Genomic DNA, 22,436 nt, shown 5'->3' with positions numbered 1-22,436 from the left:
AGTAAATTTTTGCATGGTTTATATCCATTATGTGATGCAATAAAAAATTATGCATCTGGAGTACTCAAATACCGAAAATCTTGTCTATAGAAGTATTTGAAGGCAGCGTGCAATTAAACACGGTAAATTGTCTTTTTAAGCGCTGTGGGATATCGTTCCGGCCCCCTCCGGGATGAATCATGGCTGCTATGAGCTGCACATCGACGATGGTAGTGAAGTCTCCAGGTTTGTCCAAGCTATACATTCCCTCCATTTCCATCATCTGCCGCACAATCTCATTAGTTATCTGAAATTTCATACAGTAACATCTTTAAACACATCACTAATCGTCAACAACTCCTAAAAAAAAAAAAATAGGACAGATTAGATGATCAGAAAACAGTCAACTCCTTTCATGGAGGTGTGTTTATGATTCTGACCATCACCTTCAAGGTAACATCTGGTATGAGTCCAGTGTGCCCTTCACCGTAATGATAAAACAAGTTTCCAAGTAAGTTTAGGTAGGTTGTGAGATCCCTGGTGCACTGGCAACAGCACTCAGAGTTACAAGTTTGACTACAGACACCTCCCACACTCATACACACACTTTATATCAGAACACACAGTGGTCTCGGGCCTGAGCCTTTGACACTATGAGCTACTCAACATTTTCGTTTGGAGGCTTCAGACTCTTCTCTGCAGCTCTTACTCTGTTAATGTGTCCTCCTTCTTAGAGGAAAAAAAAAAAATTCCTGGCCTTGGTTTCTGAGGCATGATTCTTTCCAGAATCCTCCGATGACTCTGGCTCACTCCCTAACCATGCTTTACCCCCACACACACTGCCATTTAACAGTTTTGCAGGGCTACCCTGACTTCTCATGATTCCAGCCACACCATCGGAACGCTGCATCCCCAAGAATTGCAAAGCTGTTACTCAGGCGTTAGCTTCCCTTCCATGCTCCAACTCTGTGTATTCAAATTCCTTTTGGGTATCTCCAAGGGGATGACACATAAGCACCCCCAATAGAACAGTCTTTCATCCAACCAGTATTCAACTGTGTGCCAGGCTCTCTTTATACACACACAAAAATCCATCTTCATGAAGCATGCATTCTTGTGGGAGACAAAAACGCACCAGTGTATGCTTATGTGCAAATAAAATAGTGTTACTATAAATGTTTCAGAGAAAATAAAGCAGGGAAAAGAAATACGGGGCTCCCAGGAGGGGTGCCTCAATGTGAAGAACAGCACGATTCCTGACAGGTTGAATGTGGGAGCAGTCGATTCCTGAATTACAGATCATCACCAAACAAGTTTGGGCTATTTCAAGTCTGAGCAGACACCTCTAGATGAGCAAGAGTTTAGACAGGACAATAAAGTCAGGCCAGGGATAAACATATCTCCACCTTTGAGAACTACTGAAGTCCTTCAGCCCTGAAGTAGAGCAAAAGAAAGCATGAAGAACCCTGAGGACGGCTCTCAGGGTGGGCACTGAGCTGCTAGTGGATCCTAGAGCAAGGGGACTTACAGAGCAGGGACAGGAATGAAGGGCCAGGCCTGGCGGACTCCAGCTAGATGGAGCTCATGAAGCTGTGTGTGTCACTGGGAGTGAATCAGGAACATATTGGATACTGGCCACATTGGGAATGTCCTCTAATGGGAAATGACTTGTACTGACAGATGACGGAACCTGGGACCACAATCTACAGTTGGAAGAGTGCCTTGAATGGGTGAGGTGTAGTGCTTTGTTTGGAATTGTTTAGCTAGGAGGTGGTCATGAGAGAGGGAGAGCAAGGATGAAACCTGTGGTGGGCTGAAGCAGAGAAGCCAGAAAGGGCATGAAATTGAGATGCCAAGTAGACATGTGGAGTCCTATCAAACCACAGACAGGTTCACAAAGGAGGAGTCCAAAGGTCTGAGAAATCACATGAGACTTAATATTCAGGTGGCTGATTTAAGGGAACACACTGGGCTGGAAGGCAGCTGAAAGGAGGCTTAGCAGATGAGCAGGCCTCTTTCAAGGGACCCACCTTGGATGACACACAATCTCCTGTAACTCCGGGGGACTTACATATCAGCTACAGAAAAGTCCTTAGGCATACCTGATCTCCCCACTCATTGATCACTGGCATATTGATGTCATCAATAAACACAGTCATCTTCCTCCCTCCTGGAGGCCCATAGGTGCTCCCCATCCTCTTATCCACGTAGCTTTCGATGGTTCGCTAGAGAAGAAAGGGAAATGACTTGTCACGTATGCTGGTTTTGAGTCCTGCAAGCTAACCATGCTTTCAAAACAAAACATAATTTACTGCTAGAACCTGTTAAGTTCAAGCATAATTATTAAATAGGCATCAGTTGAGTTTTTTAAAAAACAAGAGGTGGGGATATTAGCCATCAGCATACTAAAACTGATATGTTCCCAAGTCCAGCCTCAGATTCGATATTGAGCCAAAACACACTACTTGGATCTGGCTTCTAATTCAGTCACAAGAGAACAAACTTAAGTGTGGAGAGATGTCTTTGAGGAGTAGTTAGAAGTCTCTAATTTGAGGAGTAATTAGAAGTCTCACTGCTCTGGCAAACGATCATAGCACCCACATGGAAACTCACAAATGCCAGCTCTAGGAGATCTGGCACCCCCTTCTGGCCTCTTCAGGGTCCTGCATGCATATGGGGTACATAAACTCACACACACACACACACAAAAAAAATAAATAAATAAATAAATAAATAAATAAATAAATAAATGAATCTTTAAAAAAAAGAAAGAAAGGAAGGAAGGAAGGAAGGAAGAAAGAAAGAGAGAGAGAGAGAGAGAGAGAGAGAGAGAGAAAGAAAGAAAGAAAGAAAGAAAGAAAGAAAGAAAGAAAGAAAGAAAAGCAAACTGAGTTGATGCCAACTGCTAAACACTTGTCTGGGGAAACAGAGCACACTCATTATACAGGAACCACCACTTATTACCACAGCTAATGACAGGTTCTACCTGAAACATCATTGGTTCTGTGGCAGAGGAAAAATTTAGACTCTTGGATAGCTGTACTTCAGGGTCGTATTTCTTTAGATAGGCCTTCACCATCACAGTTTTCGCAGTCCCCTGCTCTCCCGTGAGCAAAACAGCCTGCAATTGTAGAAGAACTGTGCTGAAAGGTGCCAATAGTGCGTTTAGCACCAAACACCTTATGGCTCTGCGTGTGATGACTTGCCATTCTGGGAGTCCGGTCTATGCATTTTTTAAAATTGTTTTCTGCGGTCACACCTACATTCAGATCACTCCCAGTGATACTGAAGACTGAAATGGAAAGCACACACACCAATATCGAGGGGCTGAAAGAGGTATGGTTGCCTATCCACATGCCCATTGGGGTACAGAAGCTAGTCTGAAAGATGTCACCCACATTCCTCATAAGCTAAGGGGAGACAGAGAGGGACCACTCTGGAACCTGGAACCACTGTCAGAAGGTCTCTCTCCAGTGACACCTGCCAGGCCCTTGTGTTGAGTTTCATCTTTTCTATCTGTGCTATGTGTGAGGAAATATATCTTACATGGTTTGGGATCACCTAAGAGTTCACCACGCTTACTTTATGTTGTTTTGCAATTGTGTCTATCAAAAAATTGGTCCTGATGTTGTCAACGTTTGGAACCAAGATGGAAGAATACTCTGGAATGCTGTCCGTTGGATAAAAGTATGGTTGAAGTCTCTTGTTCCAGTGTTCCCAATCACCTACATGGTGGGTAGAATTTCATCTTAATCAAAATGTGTCCTTTAATGGTCACACAAAGCTATACAAATGCTAAGTATTAGAAACAACCACTTAGATCATGCAAAACACTAAAACGCTTTCCTAAAACATCGACACACCTACTTACCTGATGTTCCCTTTTCATTCTTGCCAACGTCTATTTATTACTCATGTATTCCTTTCGTGTATGTTTGCATTATGTGTGCATATGTATGCTTCTTCATGTGTGTGTGTGAATTCGGAGGTCAAGAAATAATCTCCAAAGTGACTTCCCCTCAGGTGTCATCCACTATGGATTTTTATGTTTATTTTGGATTGTTTTTAGACAGAATATCTCACTAGCCTAAGGCTCACCAATAAGGCTGGCCAGGCAGTGAGCACAAAAGATCCTCTTGCCTCCTCTTCCCCGGGGTCGGGATTGCATGCACATACACCACACCAGCTTTTCTACATCAGTTCTGGGGATGAACTAAGGTCCTCACACTGGCACGGTAAATATTTCACTGGCTGAGGTTGTCTCCCAGCCCACCAGTGGTAATTTATATCTTCTTATGTTTTTAACCTCTTAATACCTCTAATAACGGCTTTATCACTTTTATTGATCTTTACAATGAACCGCCTCTTGGTTCCATTTTTTTTTTTTCTATTGTACTTTCTATGTCATTGATTGCTGTTTTAATCAACACTCATTTTTCTGTTTACTTTGGGGTTAATTGAAACCTTTATTCTTTTGAGATATACACAGAGTGCTACAAAGTCTCCCTGTCCTGAATGTTTTACAGGCTAGAGTATTGCTGTAAATGTTTCTTTGCTCTTGAAAAGAAATTAAACTCTGTTTGTTAGAGAGTGGGCTGCTCCGCAACAGTCAGGTAGATACAAAAGCAAGGAGCCCGTACCTCGAACCACCTGTCTACCTCCTGAATTTGTTCCATGAATCAACTAGCTCAGTTTCACAGTCTGTGATTTGTCTTTCAGTTTCTGCTCTGTTCTGGCTCTTCCTCTCTATGCATGTCCCTCTGATGTGGCACTCTTAAAGCCCTAACCCAGCAGCTCCTCTGCATCAGTTCCTTCCTGCCTTGATGAGACTGGCAGTACTGGTTGGGTTCCCTAACACCTGCTAGAAGCCTCCTGTCAGGACTTGGTTCTCCTCCTGCTTTTGCCCCGTGTCTAAATGACTGTTAGAGGCTAAACCCAGACTGTAACTTCATCTGGCCTGGAAGCAGGGACTTCTAGATCTAAGAAAAAGAGTTTCTCCAAAAGTACTGATGTCCAGTGATGATGAGAACACACACACACACACACACACACACACACACACACACACACACATTCATACACACACTCCCACCTATATACATACAGGCACATAAATGCATACACAAAAAAAACATGTATACACACATATACAGAGACAGACAGACAGACAGTCAGACAGACAGACACACACACACACACACACACACACACACATACACACACACACACACACTGAAAGATGTGCTAGTAACAAACCAAGAGCCCTTTATGAGCACCAAGTGACACTCAAGCATACAAACTTCATTCGACACTAACCATTTAGAGTGTTAAGACTACGGGGGGCCAATGAGAGGGCTCAGCCACTAAAGGAGCTTGCCACCAAGCCTGACAATTAGAGTTCAGTCCCCAGAACCACAGAGTGGGAGGAGAGAACCAACTCTCACAGGTTGTCTTCTGACCTCTACATGGTGCCTAGGGAACTCAGATGCTCTTCCTTCAGCCCTTTGTGGTGTCGGATGGGTGTGGCTGCCCAGCAGCAGCTTTGGAGAGGGACTTAGGAATTCTTTTTTCCTAAAGAGACTGAGAACCATCCCTCTGATTACTAGTTCCACCTCCTCGCTGATAGCACTTCCTGAGCCCTCTGGAGGTCCCAGGAGATGTACAACAAATTACTTCTCAACTAGGAGTTAGCTGCATCCTGCCTGCTAAATCAAAAGCCTTATACCTTCTGCTTTCTTGCTATCACAACTTTTTTTATTCTTGGCTTCCCTTCTGTTCTATTTATCCTTTTGAGTTTATGCATTCAACACAAAAACACTTTGGCTGTTCTGGAGGTTTGGGGAGGAAGCAGAGGTAAATATAGGAAGCAAGGGGGAAGGGTTTATCATTTTGTTCTCTCAGGGGCTTAGAAGAATTGAAGCCTGGTTCTGGACAAAAGCATCAAGTTGAAGGTATTTGCTTAAAGGAAAGGTGAGCCTGGCCTAGCCTGGAGGAACGTACTACACAGTATAGCCAGCCCAGCCTGCTCGGTCCGCTGTCTTCATTCTGACTTCGGCAACACACAGACTGCAGGACTCACCAGTTGTGTGTGTTTCCATGCTGCTCCCTAAGCATTAGGAAGCAGGCAATGTGCCAGGAATTGCTTCTCAAGGCAGATTTTACTTAGGCCACTCCAACTCAAGAAGTCAGAAAGGTCCCAGCTTCCAGCACAGCTAATACACAAAATCTCATCTCTGACATATTTTCACAGTGGTATTTGTAGTGATATTCCTACTTGGTTTAGTCCTCAACTCTTAGAAATTTACATCTTAAATTGTTTGAACTATAACTCAGTGCACTTACCAATATCAGAAACAAAGAACTCATACATGGTCTGATGGGTGTCCTTGGGAATTTCTGGCAGGTCTAACTTGCTTTTGTGACCCCGTAGAAAGAGTTCAAGTTTTTCTCTGCTCTCCAGTTCTAAAAGGGCTCCCAAACTCCACATGAGGCCAAACACAAACAGCTTATGGAGATGATCCATGGATGAGATGCCGCCTTCTTCTTTGGAGGGAATCAACCCTTCCAGGAGATTGAGAGACTGCGAGAGATTTCAAATAGGATCTTTTTTTTTTTTTCAATTTTAAAATTTTTGGGTTAAAATATTTGAAAGAAGAAAATGAAAATCAGGAGGGGAATGAAAAATAAAAAAAAAAAAAACAGAAATAGCTCAAGGCACTGCCTAATGCCTGTCTCACAGTCCCCAGTGTTAGAGGACAGACAAGGCTTCAGACAGGCTGAGTGACCGAAAGACATGATGTGAGCTGGGGACCCGAAAGTGTGAGTTTTACCTCATCCCTGCCAACTGGGGACCCGTAAGTGTGGGTTTTACTACTACTGAGTCTCTTTTTCCCAATCTGAAGAGGCAAAGGGTCTCCTCTAAATGTGTCCTAAGCTTGCTTCTGGTCCCAGAATTAGATTGCTAGGTTACAAAGTCACCCCTTCTCCTCTGGGAATTCAGCTTCTCAGAGCCCTCATACCCATACCATGAAAAGGTTTCCTAGACCCTAGGAACTTCCTACTCAAGATGCCCATAGGCAGTGGCTGAGTTTAAAGTAGTAGAGGCACAGACAAACCAAGTCTTACCTGCATGATGTAGTTACACTCCAGCAGCTGCATTTTGGGGTTGAGGGTGAGTTTCATGTATGTGTACGTTTCTTCAAAAGCCTTGTCATACAGACTCAAGAACACAGAGGCTTCCTGCTGCGTGCGCTTCTTCAACCATGCCTGGAGTCAAAAAGCAGTATCTGTGTTTACTCGACTGATAGAAAGGGCTTTGCCTTGCAAGCACAAAGACAAGAGTTCAATTTCTGGAACTCACATTAAAATAAATAAATAAATAAATAAATAAATAAATAAATAAATAAAAGCTAGGGGTGATGGCACATGCTTATGATTCCAGCACTGGGGAGGTGGGGATCCCTCAGGCAGATCCCTCAGATACTAGCCTACTTGACAAATTCCAGGCCATTGAGAGACACTGCCTCAAAAATAAAAGAAGTGTGGATGGCAGGATGGCTTGAGGGAAACACCCCAGGCTGTCTTCTGGCTCCCACGCGCGCATGCGCGCGCGCACACACACACACACACACACACACACACACACACACCACGCACGCACGCACGCACGCATATACATAAGCAAAATGTAGCATGGTGGAGACATGTAGACTCCTGCCTGTTTCCAATCCCCCCATTTCCAGTCCCCACCTGCAATATGGGCCTCCAGTTGAGAGCTGAACTGCTGATATACACCATGCCCATCCTTGACACTGTCGCAGGAGAGGCGTTCTCAATGTTGTGCACCTCAAACAGCAGCTTACAGTTAGGGGCCATGGGAATGCGGTCCCCGTTAGCCAGGGTGAGTGTCTTGTTATCGTCCAACACAGAGTTTAAATTCTCAATCCAAATGGCATCCACGGGGCCATCTAAGATGAGGAAGATGTTTTCCCCTGCAAACAAGGATGGAGAGTGGAGGGGGAGATAAATCGATGTTTCATTGATTGGCAAATAATTAAAAACAAGAAACTAAACAATCACTGTGCCATGACTTGCAGAGGAAGAGCAAACTGAGAGGGAGGCCCATGCGTACCCTTTTTAGCTTTTAGTGTCTTCCTCCATAGAGTGGAAAAGATTCCGTCTGTCCAGTCGTTGGTGGCTGTATCCAGTCTACCAAACATCTGGGGTGCAGTGATGGCCTTTGGATTCATCCGCATCTCTCTGTGAGGCCTCCCGCACTCTGTTAATGACTTCATCAGAATTGTGATGACAGCCGTCTTCCCGGAACCACTGGGCCCAAGAGTCATGAGGCCGTGCCGTACCAGCGAGGTCTCATACAACTACACCATCAAATGACACATAGAATATGAGGGTTATGAGACTATGGCTGGCATTCCTATGACTTAGCTGAAATTCCAAAGGCTTTAATTAGCATTCAAATGCTGTTGGTTTTACTGGACTTGGTAAGCAATCTGTCGTGTTAGAAACGACGTAAGGGATAAAGTAATGACAGCATGGGACTTGAATTATGTTTTGGAAATAATTCAGGATCAGCTCTCTGCTCCCTGGGCTCTGAGTGTGCCTGCAGTGTGGTGATGCCGCCCCCAAGTGGTGGAAAGCAGCAACGCAAAGCCTTCTGGGCCTCCAGAAGCACAGCTTGAATTTTTCAAGTATTAAGTGATATATTTAGGGGGTGTCCCCAGGGGATATAGAAAAGGGTGTGGAGTTAACAGTCAGGGGATGGGGTATCCTAGTAAGATGCAGTGGAGGACACCCCCAACAGGCAGACAAGAATGATCCTACCAGGAACACTCCATCTGGAATCAGAGGACTTGGCCTTTCCCTGTGCCCATCCATCCTTCCTTAAGGAGATGCTGGCACTTGGGAGTTGAGGCAATGAGTGCCCAGGCAATGCCTGCTCCTGTGCCCACACACAAAGTGGCTTCAGTCTTCCATTTGCTACTAGGAGCAGAAACATACAGAAACCGGGTACGTGGAAATGGGAGAAGGGACTGTGAACATAGCTCGGTCACAGGGGGCTCACCTAGCATACCCTTGGCTTTTGATACTTAGTATGTGTCGGGAGTGGTGGTGCACACCTGTGATCCCAGCACTCTAGAGACAGCAGCTGGAGGATCATGAGTTCAGAACCATCCTCAAGCACTTGGGAAGTTCTAAGCCAGACATCTAATATAGGTGAACTACAACATGTGCACGCACCAACATACCACACACACACACACACACACACACACACACACACTCACACACACACCACACACACACACACACACATACACACACACACACACACACACACACCACACACACACCACACACATACACACACACACACACACATACACACACACACACACACACACACACACACACACACACACACACACACATACACACACACACACACACACACCACACACACACACACACACACACACACACACACACACACACACACACACACACACACACACACACACACACACACACACACACACACACACACACACACACACACACACACACATACACACACACACACACACACACACACACACACACACACACACACACACACACACACACACACACACGAACAACCCTGAGGTGTACGCTACTGCCTGAGCGACTAAAAGAAGCCAGCTGGGCTGTCACCTCCTGTCCCAACCGTTCTGAGGATCTGGTTACCATTGACCTTCTCATGAGGACTAAGTAATACCAGGGCTAAAGACTGCCAGATTTCATCAAGATAGAACAAATCCATTCTTTCTAAAACAAAAACATCACCTGAGGATTCCTCTTGTAATGATGGCTACCCGGCATTTTAATTCAGTGTCCACACTTAATATGGAGTAAGCTCTATCCAGCATCATGACCTGTGCTGCGTACTCGCTGTGGGGTTCAAAGGCCCTTACCTGCACTAATTTGAGGTTCCAGGGTGGGTGGTTAATCAGACCTTCCAGGTTGACCTGGTTGTCCACCGCAGCTTGCAGTTCTGCGTAAGTGCTACTGTCCAGCTGTAACCCTGGGAACAGGTCGTTGATCAAGCTGAGGAACAGGGGCTCGTCTTCATCAACCTAAAAGGGCATACAGTACCACAACAAGCACTGCTTAGCTAAGGAGGATATATACATGGTCCTTGCCACTTTATTCCCAGAGAATCACGGCCTAACTCCAAAGCAGGCCACCACTGAACCCACATGGCACTCAAAATTCCTTGGTGGGTGTTCTACAATCCAGCCTCGACCTGTGTTTCATCTCATTACTTTATCTGCCTCCCACCAGCTTGTATTCATGCTAATCTTAAAGTAGGCTATTTATAGTCCCACCACCATGGAAACAGAGTATCACTAGCTCACTTACAGCAGGGAACAGCCCTTACCCTCCATCGGGCAATGTCCTGCCTTTCCTTCTAAGGAGTGAGCTTGAGCAAGCTGACTCCCATTCTTGGTTTGCTGTGTCTTTAACACACAGATCGGCCAATTCCTAACTTTCAGTCCCTTCTCAATTTCTTCTGTCCTCTGAATCTCCCCTGATGCTTTTTGTTTTAAGATGTATTTTTATTTATGTGTCTGTATCTGTCTGTGGGTATGTGCACCTGAGTGCAGTGACCCACCAAGGCCATGGGTGCTAGAAACTGAAGTCAGATTCTCTGGAAGAGCAGCAAGTATTTTGTTTTTGTTTTTGTCTTTTTTGTTGTTTGATTTTTTTCAAGACAGGGTTTCTCTGTGTAGCTTTGGAGCCTATCCTGTCACTGGCTCTGTAGACCAGGCTGGCCTCGAACTCACAGAGATCCTCCTGCCTCTGCTTCCCGAGTGCTGAGATTAAAGGCATGTGCCATCGCCCTGCTTGCAGCAAGTGTTCTGAATCACTGAGCAACACACACACACACACACACACACACACACACAGAGAGAGAGAGAGAGAGAGAGAGAGAGAGAGAGAGAGAGAGAGAGAGATGCTTTATTGATTGTTTCAAGAATAAGGAGCAGAGAACCTGGCATCAGATCAGAAAACTGGCTGACTAAGCTTAAGGCTGAGTCCCTGTCACCTCTCCAAGTTGCCCCACCCAAATGAATGACAGTAGGTTGTAGGGGATGTTGTAGCCATGCCTGCTTAGGGGCTGGCTACAGGTATGACTGGCCACGCCCGGGCTGGCTACAGGTGTGCCCTACAGTGGGTCAACCTGATGCTGAGAGGATCCGACAAAAAAAAAGTACATCCAAGGAGAATTTGCAAAAGCAATGAACTGTACAGATGCTCTTGGTTAGCTTAGAAACTCCTTTAATTTCCACATGAACACCTCATGTATCTATTTGGAAATTAAGAAGTTTATGTTTAGGACTAGAGAGATGGCTCAGCAGTTACAAGAACTCGCTGCTCTTCCAAGGAACATGGGTTGGTTCCCAGCACCCTCATCATCCAGCTCACAACTGCCCACAACTCCAGCTCCAGAGCATCTGATACCCTCTTCTGGCCCCTGTAGGCATACACACACAGATGCACACATGCACTCACACAGACACACAGAAACACACACAGACACACACACACACACACACACATACACAGAGACACACACACAGAGAGAGAGAGAGAGAGAGAGAGAGAGAGAGAGAGAGACAAATGAAAGAAACTAGTGTTTAGAGAGGAGATTTTGTGTTCTGCTAGTCACACAGAGGGGGGGGAGAGAGAGAGAGAGAGAGAGAGAGAGAGAGAGAGAGAGAGAGAGAGAGAGAGAGAGGATAATTCTCATGGTTCCTTGTGAATCCAGAGCTTCAGGCTTACCCGGGGGATAATGGTGGACACTGCACTGATGGGCTAGTGCAAAGACACGGTGGGCAAAGGCACTTGCTGACAAGCTGACAACCTGAATTCAGTCACTGAGACCCACACAGTAGAAGAAAAGTAACTCCCAAAAGTTGTCATCTGACCTCCACACTCATGTGTCACTTCATACATGCACTTGTACACATGCCCTCATACACACCACACACACACACACACACACACCACACTAATGTAATTTTTAAGCTTCTTAAGGGGGCAGGAGAAATGGCTCAGTGATTAAGAGCACTTGTTCTTGCAGAGGCCCACACAGTGGCTCACAACTACCTATAACTCCAGGTCCTCTGAGGGCACTGCACATACATGGTCACACATAAACATACACGCATTAATTATAAGGCCAATAAAATGGCCTTATAATCATAAATGAAAATTAAAATTCAAAAATAATTTTAAAGGAAACTAGATTGAAAATTTGGAGCAGAAGCCCTCTCTGCAACGGCCTGATTGACTATACGCAACTAACAAGGGGAAGCATTTTCATTGTGTGCTGACGAACTGCACCCATTATCTCCATGACGATTCGTGTTCAGAGCTCAACATGAGCAAAGTCCCCTTGACAGGTGAGCAGAAAGGGTCTTGGGGAGAGCTCAGGAATATTACCAATTTGGAAAGGTTCATGTCTCTTAGTCCTCGCATAACCGTGCTTAGTTCACTGTCCTCCGGACGGGCTCTTTTCTGAGATCCAAGGGTCCTCAGCACAGACAGGATATTTCTCAGTCCAAAGTCATAGTGGACCTATGATGGGAAAGGAAGAACAAAGACACTTCATTGAAAAATCCCAAATGCAGGATCACCCTGTACAGGTGGACAGATACCCTGCTGGCATTGCTGAGTGGCTACGCTATGGAGTGCTGGGAACACAATTCATCTCCCTTTCCTTTGGGTGAGAAAAGAACTGTTTCATCAGAAAAAGCAAGGTCACATGACAGGGTTCAAACCTCATGTCTCTTTTCAGAATAAGACAGCCAGATGCAGTCTGAGAGACACACAATAGCTTTTAAATGCTTAGCCTCTTGCAGAGGACCCAAGTTCAGGTTCCAGGCTCCACAGCTGGCAGCTTCCAGCCACCTGCAACTCTAGCTCAGATGGGTCTGATGCCCCTTCTGGCCTCTGTGGGCACCAGCATTTATGTGCACATACCCACACATACAAATACATACCAAAATAAGATAAAAATGCAAAGTGAAACAAAAACTTAAATTCTATACTTACGAAAATAGCAAGTATGCTGTTACCTGTTTAGTAAGTTGCTCTTCGCAGAGTTTATAGAGAACATAAAACTTTTGCGCCAAGATAACGTTTTCAAGAAAACCACAGCTTGCAAGTTTAACTCGCATAATGATCTGCAGATTGATACGGTGAGACATTTTAAAGCAGCTTTACTGGGAGAAAGAAGTAAACAACGTACATTACCCTTATAAGTCCGGATACATACCTGCCTGTCAGGAACCATCATTGCAACTGTTCTAAACAGGATTTTTAAGTTTTCTGGCAGTTCCTGGCGACCAGCATATCCAGGGTTCTAAGAGTTAAAATATATTTAATTTTAAATTATTGGTTCAATTCTTATTTCCTGGGTATAAATACATTCTCAGATTGTAAGGCAGTGCACAAAAATATTAAATATATAAAACATCCTTGCTTTCTCAAAAAAATGTATACTGGGCCATCCATATTTAATAGTGTTTCATATCATATCTTTTTAAATATATTCATTTTCAATTTATTATTAAAGCTACACACAGTTTTGCAAAAAATTAGGTATCTATGTGTCTGTTGGTTTAAAATATAGGAAAGGGAAAAACGGAGCTGAATAAATAGACCTGAGTAATTATGATCTAAAGTATGTTATTAAAAGAGAGGGGCTGGGCTGGAGAGATGGCTCAGAGGTTAAGAGCACTGACTGTTCTTCCAAAGGTCCTGAGTTCAATTCCCAGCAACCACATGGTGGCTCACAACCATCCGTTATGAGATCTGGTGCCCTCTTCTGGTGTGCAGATATACATGGAAGCAGAATGCTGTATACATAATAAATATTTTAAAAAAGAGAGAGAGATGGCTGAGTGGTTAGGGGCTCTGGCTGCTCTTGTAGAAAACCCAGGTTCGGTTCCAACCCCCCACATGGTGGCTTACAACTGTCTGTAACTCCAGTTCCAGTGAGAGACGCTGTTTCAAAGGGGATCAATACAGAAAGACTCCTGACAGTGACCTCTGGCCTCCACATGCCCATACATGGTCGCATGTGCAAGCATACATACATGCTCCTGCATACATAGTACACACAGCAGCTAGCTTCTCTTACTGGCTGTGTGACTGGAGCCCAAAACACCTCAGCTACAAGACATTTACCCAGAGGTCCTTGCAGCTCTAGGATGAGACAATGGGCATGTGACAGTCGTTGGTGTTACATCCTCCTCCCGCCTATGTAATCGCATTCACCTCTAGACCCCCTTGAAGGTAGACGTAGTTTGCCCCATGAGGCCTGTGTGTGTGTCCCTTCTGGATGGAAACTCTAAGCCAAGGCATGATTATTCATTTTCTCTGTGCTATGCCATCCAACAACAATGGAGACAATGACCACCTGATCAGTCTAATGCCTCAGGAAGAATGCACACAGTTGACCCTGGCCTCTTAGCCCCACCCTAGGAAACCCCTAGCAGACATGAGACATGAGAAAGAAAGATATCTTCATGGTTTTAGGAAACTCACACTTGCAAGCTCTGCTCTTATATTGTGCTGGAGTTAAGTTACCTGAACCTGAACCCAATTCAGGCCTCTTGTAAACCTGTAAACTTCAGCTCCAGGGTATTCGCCACGCCCTCTCCTGGCCTCTAGAGGCACATACACTCACAAAAAGATATCCACACACAGACACACATAACTAATTTAAAATAAGCCCTTTTTTAAAAAAATCCAAATTAAGAGAGAGTCAGAGACTTTTGGTTAATCTATCCTATAATACACAGACTCATCTATTCATATCTGTAACAATTAAACTCTTCAACTTGCATTTTAGGCATGTGTTCTCACCATTGTCAGGAAGATTCCAAATTCTGGATTTAAATCCACGCAGTCACCATCTGAGAAAATGAACTGTTTTTTCCTCTCTTTCCTCGCTGTCAAAACTATGTAAATTTGTTGGGCCGCCACAGATAAAACAGGCAATTCAATTCTGTTAAACTCATCAAAGCAACCCCAGGAACCCGACTGTGCGAGACCTGGCATGAGAAACGTTTAATTTGCAAAGTTTCACTTTTTGAGGCACCTTCTCAATAGCATTCAGTTCTCCAAAGTGTTCCCCAACAATTATGCCTAAACACAATTTATGTAAAGTTTCACGTCAGGCTGTTTATGAAGGCGTGTTTCCTCCTTGCTGTGGAAGAAGTTTAATTATTTGTATATCATCACCCAACACAGGGAGAACAGTACAGTGTCAAAAGGAAAGCATAAATACGACATGGTAGACAGATGCCCTAAGAGGTGATAAAATAGATCCTATCTGTAAAGACCACCTTCAGTGAGGATGGAGAGGAATGGCTCTCTAGTCTCCAGGGGGAAAGGCAGAATATGGGCTTCCTCTCGGTCAGGGCCGATCTCTCTGTTTTTCTTTTATTACAGTGAGATGGGAATGTCAGGCTGCAGGATGAGAAGGCCAGAGGGGTTTTATTTTTTGTTACAAAACCAAGCACAAAGATGGACCTGGAGAGCATGAACACTGTTCTTACCGATTCTCTAAGGAGGAAGCCTTCATCACCTGCAGCTGAATGAAACACTTTATTTCTGCCATCATTATTTGCCAAGTCCTCTCCTCTTCCCCTTGGGGACTCCCCCTCTAAGTATGTTGGGATGTTTATACCCTTAACATTCTTCTGTCAAGCCTTCCATCTCCTCATCTTTCTGTAACTCGAGAGGGTGATTATTTTTTCCTTGTAAATTGTAGTTCCATTCTCCTTGTGTCTCGATTGCTATGTTTTCCTAACAGACTGGTTTCTTCAGCAGGCTGAAGAATATAGTCTCAGATCTCTGGAAGCTATTAATTTCACTGAGTTTATTGAGTTTTCTTCTGTTTCCTCTTTAATTCAACTTAGCAGTCTTTATGTGCTCGCTCTCTCTCTCTCTCATTCTCTCTCTCTCTCTGGGGGGAGTGGGGGGGTGTATTCTTCTCTGAAACAAGGCCTCATGAGTTCCAGAGCTCACTTGAGCCCACTCTGTAGCCAAGACTGGCCTTGAACTCCTGACCCTCTGCCTCTACCCACTAAGTACTGGGATTACAGGTATGCACCACCACACACTGCTTATATGGTACTGAGGATCACACCCAGGGCTTCATGCCAGCTAGGCAATCACTCATCTGAGCCCTGTTTATCGTTCTTGGTACCATCCTAAGCTCTTCTGGTTATGTTGAGCTAATGGGTTTTTACTTCATTATGTCTTAACACAAATGCAAACTCCTGTTTGAGATGCTGGCCTCTGGTGCTTTGGAGGACAGGATAGGAGAGGCAGGAGAGCTCCCCTGGGCTTGGGACCTGCTACCTGACCTTTGTCAAGGCCCTATCTGGGGAAGTCTTCTGGCAGGACTCCTGTTCCTGTGCCACAAAGCCAGACTGAGCACTGACACTGACATACCCTTGGATGTGTTGTTTTTTTTTTCCTCAGTGTTATCTGCAATCATCTCTTCCCTACCTACCTTCTAAGATTTTTCTCAAGAACTCCCAATCTCTGAGGGACAGCCTGCTTCTTGCTTTCTAGTATAACTGTGATTTAAAAACAAGCAAACAAAATCACTTTCACTTGAGTGGGCTTTGGCACAGCAAATGGAAGTTGTATGTACTGATCTACTATGAAGACTAGCTCTTCCTCACTACTGCTTGGCCGTTACAAATTGACTGCCTTCAAATGCCAATACACATTCAGTGCACGCAGCATTGAATAACATGATCAAAAGTATTGAGCCACACTGAATTTATGCTATCTGGTCACTTCTAATCCAGAAAGATTGCTGTATCCTATAACCCAACGTAGCCTAATGATGATAGTGTCATTTTAGATTTACATCAGAAAATGTCAAGGGGCAATGAAAAACTAAATTCACCAAAACTATTAGATACTCACCTTTGAAAATCCTTCCCAGGCCTCGGAAATCCATCTGATCTGAGCAGTTGAACACAACCACATACTTCCCCAAGCACCTGCCCATGTCTTTGGTGGTTTCTGTTTTACCCGTCCCGGCCGGTCCTGCTGGAGCCCCGCCCATGTTCATTCCCAAAGCCTGAGCCAGCGTGATGTAACATCTGTAACACAGGAAAGAACAGGCCCAGTAGCTCAGAAGGGTCTGTCCAACACAGAGCTTGAACAGCCCAACAGAAGTGACATAGGAGACACCAAGGAGAAGCTGAAAACATGAAATGGGCCTGTTGTCATTTTACCTGGAAGTGGACTCAAGAAACACGTATGTCACCCAACATCCAATTTCAGTCAGTGCTACAGACATTTACTGAGTGCTTTCTAGGGATAGCATGCCAAACTGAGTGTGGTAGGGTGTATACAGATGGAAAAGATCCACACCTTGCCTGGGGACATGACCCACCATTGACTGAGACAGACTACGCCAACAAACTAAACTTTAAGTTCAGTTTCCACATCTGAGAACTGAGAGATTGACAGGCTGTGGTGACGCACTCCTATAATGCTCAGGAGGCAGAAGCAGGGGCATCAACGCCAGTTGAAGACCAGTCTGAGATACACAGCAAATTCCACGCCAACCAGGGCTGCATCATGAGACTTTATCTCAAGAAAACAAAACAAAACAAGCAGAGTGTGGTGATTTCCTTTCTTTACTCTCACTCCCCTGGAAGCAGAGGCAGGGGGATCACTGTGAGTTCCAGGTCAGTGTAGTCTACATAAGTGTCAGGTCAGCCAGGGGTACATAGTGAGGTCCTGTCTCAAAATAATAATAATAATAATAAAATAAATAAAAGAATAAAATCCAACAAAAACCCCAAACACAGGAGACTACATTAAACATTATCAAAGTTGCTTTTCCTTTTTGTTATGTTATTAACTTCCTTTATGGTTTCAGGGCATTTTTCCCTCCCACAATCTCACAATCATTATTAAATTACTCAAAGCAAACATTCAATCTTGATTTTATTCTTTCATCTGTTTCTACTTCATAAAACATTAATGTGTGTGTTCATGTAAGCAACAGTGAGGGTTATTTCATTGTTAGGCTACCTTTAATGACCCAGCACAGACCCAAGATGACAGAAACATGAGTTTATATTTCAGTGTGTGTGTGTGTGTGTGTGTGTGTGTGTGTGTGTGTGTTTAAGGCAGTCTAAGCATGTCCAAGTGTATCCACAAGTGCGGGGTTTCCTACCTATCTGTTAACGGGGTAATCACGAGGCGATCCGTGCATCCCAGAAATTCGTTTTGGTAAATGAAATCAACATCTGTGATCGACACCACAGTCTGATCCAAATCTTCTTTGAAATAGAACCTGCTCTGTTTCAGCCATTCAAAGTCAGTAACAGACTTGATGTGCATTTTCACCTCAAAAACACAAAACAGGGAAAGTTACAAACTGACTTGCAACAACCTAAAGCATAGGCATATGGGTAATTCCAAGTCACTCATGAGCTAGCTAGTCTCCATTTAACAGTATTTATCCCTGGCCTTCTTGTGCTGACACCACGTTGGATGAACATAGAGAAATACAATTGTCTGCTTTCTGGAGCTTGCCAAAAATGTGGGAGTGGGGCCAAGTCAAGAAATTTCAATGAAATACAAACCATACTGCTAAAGAAAGTCAAGGGAGGCTGCTACACAATTAAGAGCACTTGCTGCTCTTGCCAAGGACTCAGGTTCAGTTCCCAACATACACACACACACACACACACACACACACACACACTTGCATACATGCATGCACAAAAAAAATTCAAGGCCTGTGGAAAATATACAGCAATAGGACCTAACCTGGTCTAGGAAGTCAGAGAAGGGTAGTTGGAGGAAAACATATCTGAACTAAAACCAGTCCAAACAATAGAAATATGGCAGGGAAAGCATGCTCAGTAACCGAAAAGTGTCCAGTATGGCTGAGGCCTAGGCCTTACTGTCCATGAGGTCGCTTCTGGGTCATTCCAGGTCATTCCAGATGACACTAGAACAGGACTTCTGAAAACATCTAGTGTCTGGATGCCCACCTGGCGGGGCATCACTCTGCCCCGGGCATCCCTAAGCCTTGCTATTCACAGTCTTTCTGCTTTGTAGCATGACCACGCTTTCCCCTCCAGCTTGGGATTCTAATTTCCCTCCCAAAACTGTTTGTATTCACCACATTAGATCATCTGCTCTTGGATAACATAGCCTGGATCCAGCCCCAGAGACAGTGTCCCCAGATTCAGGAGCCACAGTCACCGAGATGCAGTCAGCCAGGAATGTTCGACAACCCATTAAGATTCTAAGAATGGGGTGGAGTGGGCAGCCAGCGTAGACACCAAGTCCTTGTGGCGTATTTTCATAGAGTGTAAGAATCAGACAGGTAAGAGGCATACGTACTGGCCGTGCCGCAGTTAGTTAGGATGCAAACTGACTGGGAGGCCGGCTGTGGTGAGGGCACAGGCAAACCGTTTCACAGTTCTCACTGTGCCCCACTTTCCTTCTGTTCTGGTCGGCTATGTGTTTGTGGTGCTGGGAGTGAACCCGGGGATTCCCATAGGCTGAGCGATCATTCTGCCACTGAGCTTAGTGCCCAGCCAGGTTTCCTATCTTGTCCTTAAAACAAAACAAATCCATCCTGTACAGAAAACAAAGCAGCCTTCCTCGGCACTGAGTTTTAAAATAAATGTCTTCCATGGGGCTTCTACATCAGTCAGGGCTGTACAGACACTCTCAAGGGTGTGTTCATGGCAGATACAAAAACAGATTCCACACCAGCATTCCTGGGGAAGATTTCCTTGAATGACAGCCTGAGTGTGAGAGGCCAAAACAAATGCCAAATCATGATTAGTCTGAGCTGGAGAAAATCTGATTGCAGGGGTGTGTGTGTGTGTGTGTGTGTGTGTGTGTGTGTGTGTGTGTGTGTGTGTGTGTCTGCAGGTGCCCACAGAGGCTACAGAATCAAGTCTCCTTGAACTGGAGTTCCAGGTGGTTGCAAGCCTCCTAATGTGGGTGCTGGGGACCACATCCATGTCCTCTGAAAGAGCAGCAAGTGCTCTTAACCACTGAGCTGTCTCTCTAGCCCCTTTCCCCATACCTTTACATGCTCTAGAATCACCCAGGAATCTGACTTTGATCCTGCAGCTAGAGGTGGGCCAGAACTAAAGATTCTGTGTTCTAGTAAGCTTCCAGGTGAACCAATGCAAGTTATCAGCATATAATGTCTTGAAAAATGAGAGTGTGGATTGTAAGGGGATCAACGGGCTGGTCGAATGTCGTCCTCTTTATCATGGGTGTATATGACTTATATAAGCAGATCTTTGGGTACAAGTTTGAAACAGGTGGTCTATGATCAACTTCTTGACAAAAGTCCCCAAGCTGCCTGGCTTATGTGTCTGCAGTGAAGGAGGGCGCTACCTTTAAAGGTGAATCAAACTGAGTAGAGAGCAGTAGCTGGGACCAAGAACGTCAAAAGGCAGGATAAGAAAACCACCAAGGTCTCCTGTCCTGTGGTGATAGTGCTGTCAGTGTGACAGGCTCTAGAGTCACCTGGGAGAGGGGCCTCTGGTCATGCCTGGTAGGGAATCTTGATTATATTGAGGTGGGACAGACCACCTACCGCACATAGCACCATTCCCTGACTGGAATCTTAAGACTGTGTACATAGAGAAAGGAAGCTGTGGTGGTTGGTTTGAATAAGAGATGTCCCCCATAGAACCACGTATTTTAGTGCTTGTTCCCCAGTTGGGGTGCTGTTTTAGGAAGCTATGGAACCCTTAATGGGTGACTCGTTGCTGGAAGTCTATGTTGGGAGTAGGGCTTACCGATTTATAGCCTTTGCCCTACTCCCTGTTCTCTCTCCTCTTCTCTCTCTCTCTCTCTCTCTCTCTCTCTCTCTCTCTCTCTCTCTCTCTCTGCTTCCTGCCTAGGGACGAGATGTGATCAACTAGCATCCTTCTCCTACGGCCATGCCACGCCATCCCTGCCATTACATACTCTAACTGTAAGCTGATATAAACCCCGTCACCCTCTTAGCTCTTAGCCATGAAATTTTGTCACAGCAACAGAGAAGCAAGTAGCACAGGAGCTAAGCAGCAGCATGTATTCACCGTCTTCTGCTTCCTGCTTGTGGATGACATGTGACCAGCTACCTTGAGCTCCTCCTGCCTGACGTCCTTGGGATGATGGACTGTGCCTGCCTTGAACCATGAGCCAAAGCGAGCTCTCCACTAACTTGATTTGCAACAGAAAAAGAAACAGAGAACCTGGGGGTTCCAATTTTAGAAGACTCAGACCAGATCCAAAGCCATAATCAAAGTCCTATTTCCAAGGGGAACAAGTACACTCATCATACTACTCCCTCCCTATAGACTCTTCCCAGCCAAGTCCTATTGGATGCTAACAACTAGACAACCAGACAACAGTCATGCACAGTCACTAAGGCTTGTTTCCACTCAACTAGAAGTTGTTCTCCTTTCTCAACTGGCCCACCACAGCTCATGACCTGTCCATGACTCAACTAAGCCATGCACTTGGGTGTTTGTTTAATAGAGACACTAATTCTGAAGAAACCAATTGGTTCTAGACTTTCAAAAATAGTACATGAAAAAAAAATAACTATGTTCTCTTTTACAACAAGTGTATCCTGCATCCTTTTGCCTGTATTCTGACTTTCCTCATCTAGTAATACTTTACCATAAACTCTTTTCTAAGTGCTACACTGTACTAAAAGATAATTGTTTTCCTGGTTTCAATTATGACAGTGTTTGTTCCGTGTGTGTATGTATATGTGTTAGATAAGTCCATAAAAGAACATAACTGATAGTCAAAGTTTAAAACCCTAAGCGAGACTCTCAGGTCAAAATGACGGGCAGACCTGCTGTTGCAGCTTCAAGCAAGTGACTGGATGGTTTTTGAAAATGGTATTATAACGATGCAGGCTTCAACAAGCTGGATTCAGTGAAAGACAATATAATTTTTGAAAGAAACCATAAGAAGTCTTTTGAGAATATGATAACAGGATCTTTTGAATTAAGAGAGCCCGGGATCTGACCATGAGGCATCAGACCTTGCCCATGGAGCAGTGAACAAAATCTGAGGAGGACAAATTCTAGCTGGAACCCTATCTGAAAGAGGTTATTCAAGAAAGGAAAAGTGGTCTTGTAGTTGAGGTCTGTGTATGTGCCCAGTCTCAGCATATTTTTATGAAGTTGTTTCAACCTGAATCACAGTCTAAGAGTCTAAGAGTTGCTCTGCAGATGCCTCGATTTAAATAAATGTCTGTTGTAACCATAAAAAATTGAAAATAAAAATAAAAAATAAAAAACCTAAGCAAAGTTCCATGGCTTCACAATGGTCTTTCTACCTATATAGAAGTAGTTCAGGAG

At 44.5% G+C, this 22,436-nt stretch overlaps 1 protein-coding gene and 1 pseudogene across 1 annotated transcript in view; one reads left to right on the top strand and one right to left on the bottom strand.

The window, feature by feature from the left end:
- Dnah8 (dynein axonemal heavy chain 8) overlaps window positions 1-22,436 on the bottom strand; it is a 225,306-nt gene that overhangs the window by 118,597 nt on the left and 84,273 nt on the right. The window contains exons 42-56 of the mRNA XM_035452046.1: window positions 18,269-18,441; window positions 17,002-17,180; window positions 14,920-15,107; window positions 13,325-13,411; window positions 13,125-13,232; window positions 12,490-12,624; window positions 9,954-10,115; window positions 8,111-8,357; window positions 7,729-7,970; window positions 7,105-7,245; window positions 6,322-6,559; window positions 3,562-3,704; window positions 2,966-3,100; window positions 2,082-2,204; window positions 73-286 (exon numbers count right to left, since the gene is read on the bottom strand). Coding sequence (XP_035307937.1) covers window positions 73-286; window positions 2,082-2,204; window positions 2,966-3,100; window positions 3,562-3,704; window positions 6,322-6,559; window positions 7,105-7,245; window positions 7,729-7,970; window positions 8,111-8,357; window positions 9,954-10,115; window positions 12,490-12,624; window positions 13,125-13,232; window positions 13,325-13,411; window positions 14,920-15,107; window positions 17,002-17,180; window positions 18,269-18,441 — 2,515 coding nt within the window. The remainder of the gene's footprint in view (window positions 1-72; window positions 287-2,081; window positions 2,205-2,965; window positions 3,101-3,561; window positions 3,705-6,321; window positions 6,560-7,104; window positions 7,246-7,728; window positions 7,971-8,110; window positions 8,358-9,953; window positions 10,116-12,489; window positions 12,625-13,124; window positions 13,233-13,324; window positions 13,412-14,919; window positions 15,108-17,001; window positions 17,181-18,268; window positions 18,442-22,436) is intronic.
- On the top strand, window positions 21,913-22,331 carry LOC113833360 (annotated as a pseudogene).

Source organism: Cricetulus griseus, assembly GCF_003668045.3.
Source record: "Cricetulus griseus strain 17A/GY chromosome 1 unlocalized genomic scaffold, alternate assembly CriGri-PICRH-1.0 chr1_0, whole genome shotgun sequence".
In the NCBI taxonomy this organism is placed as follows: domain Eukaryota; kingdom Metazoa; phylum Chordata; class Mammalia; order Rodentia; family Cricetidae; genus Cricetulus; species Cricetulus griseus.
The sequence above is the reverse complement of the archived record's forward strand: the minus strand, read 5'-3'. Positions and strand labels throughout refer to the sequence as shown.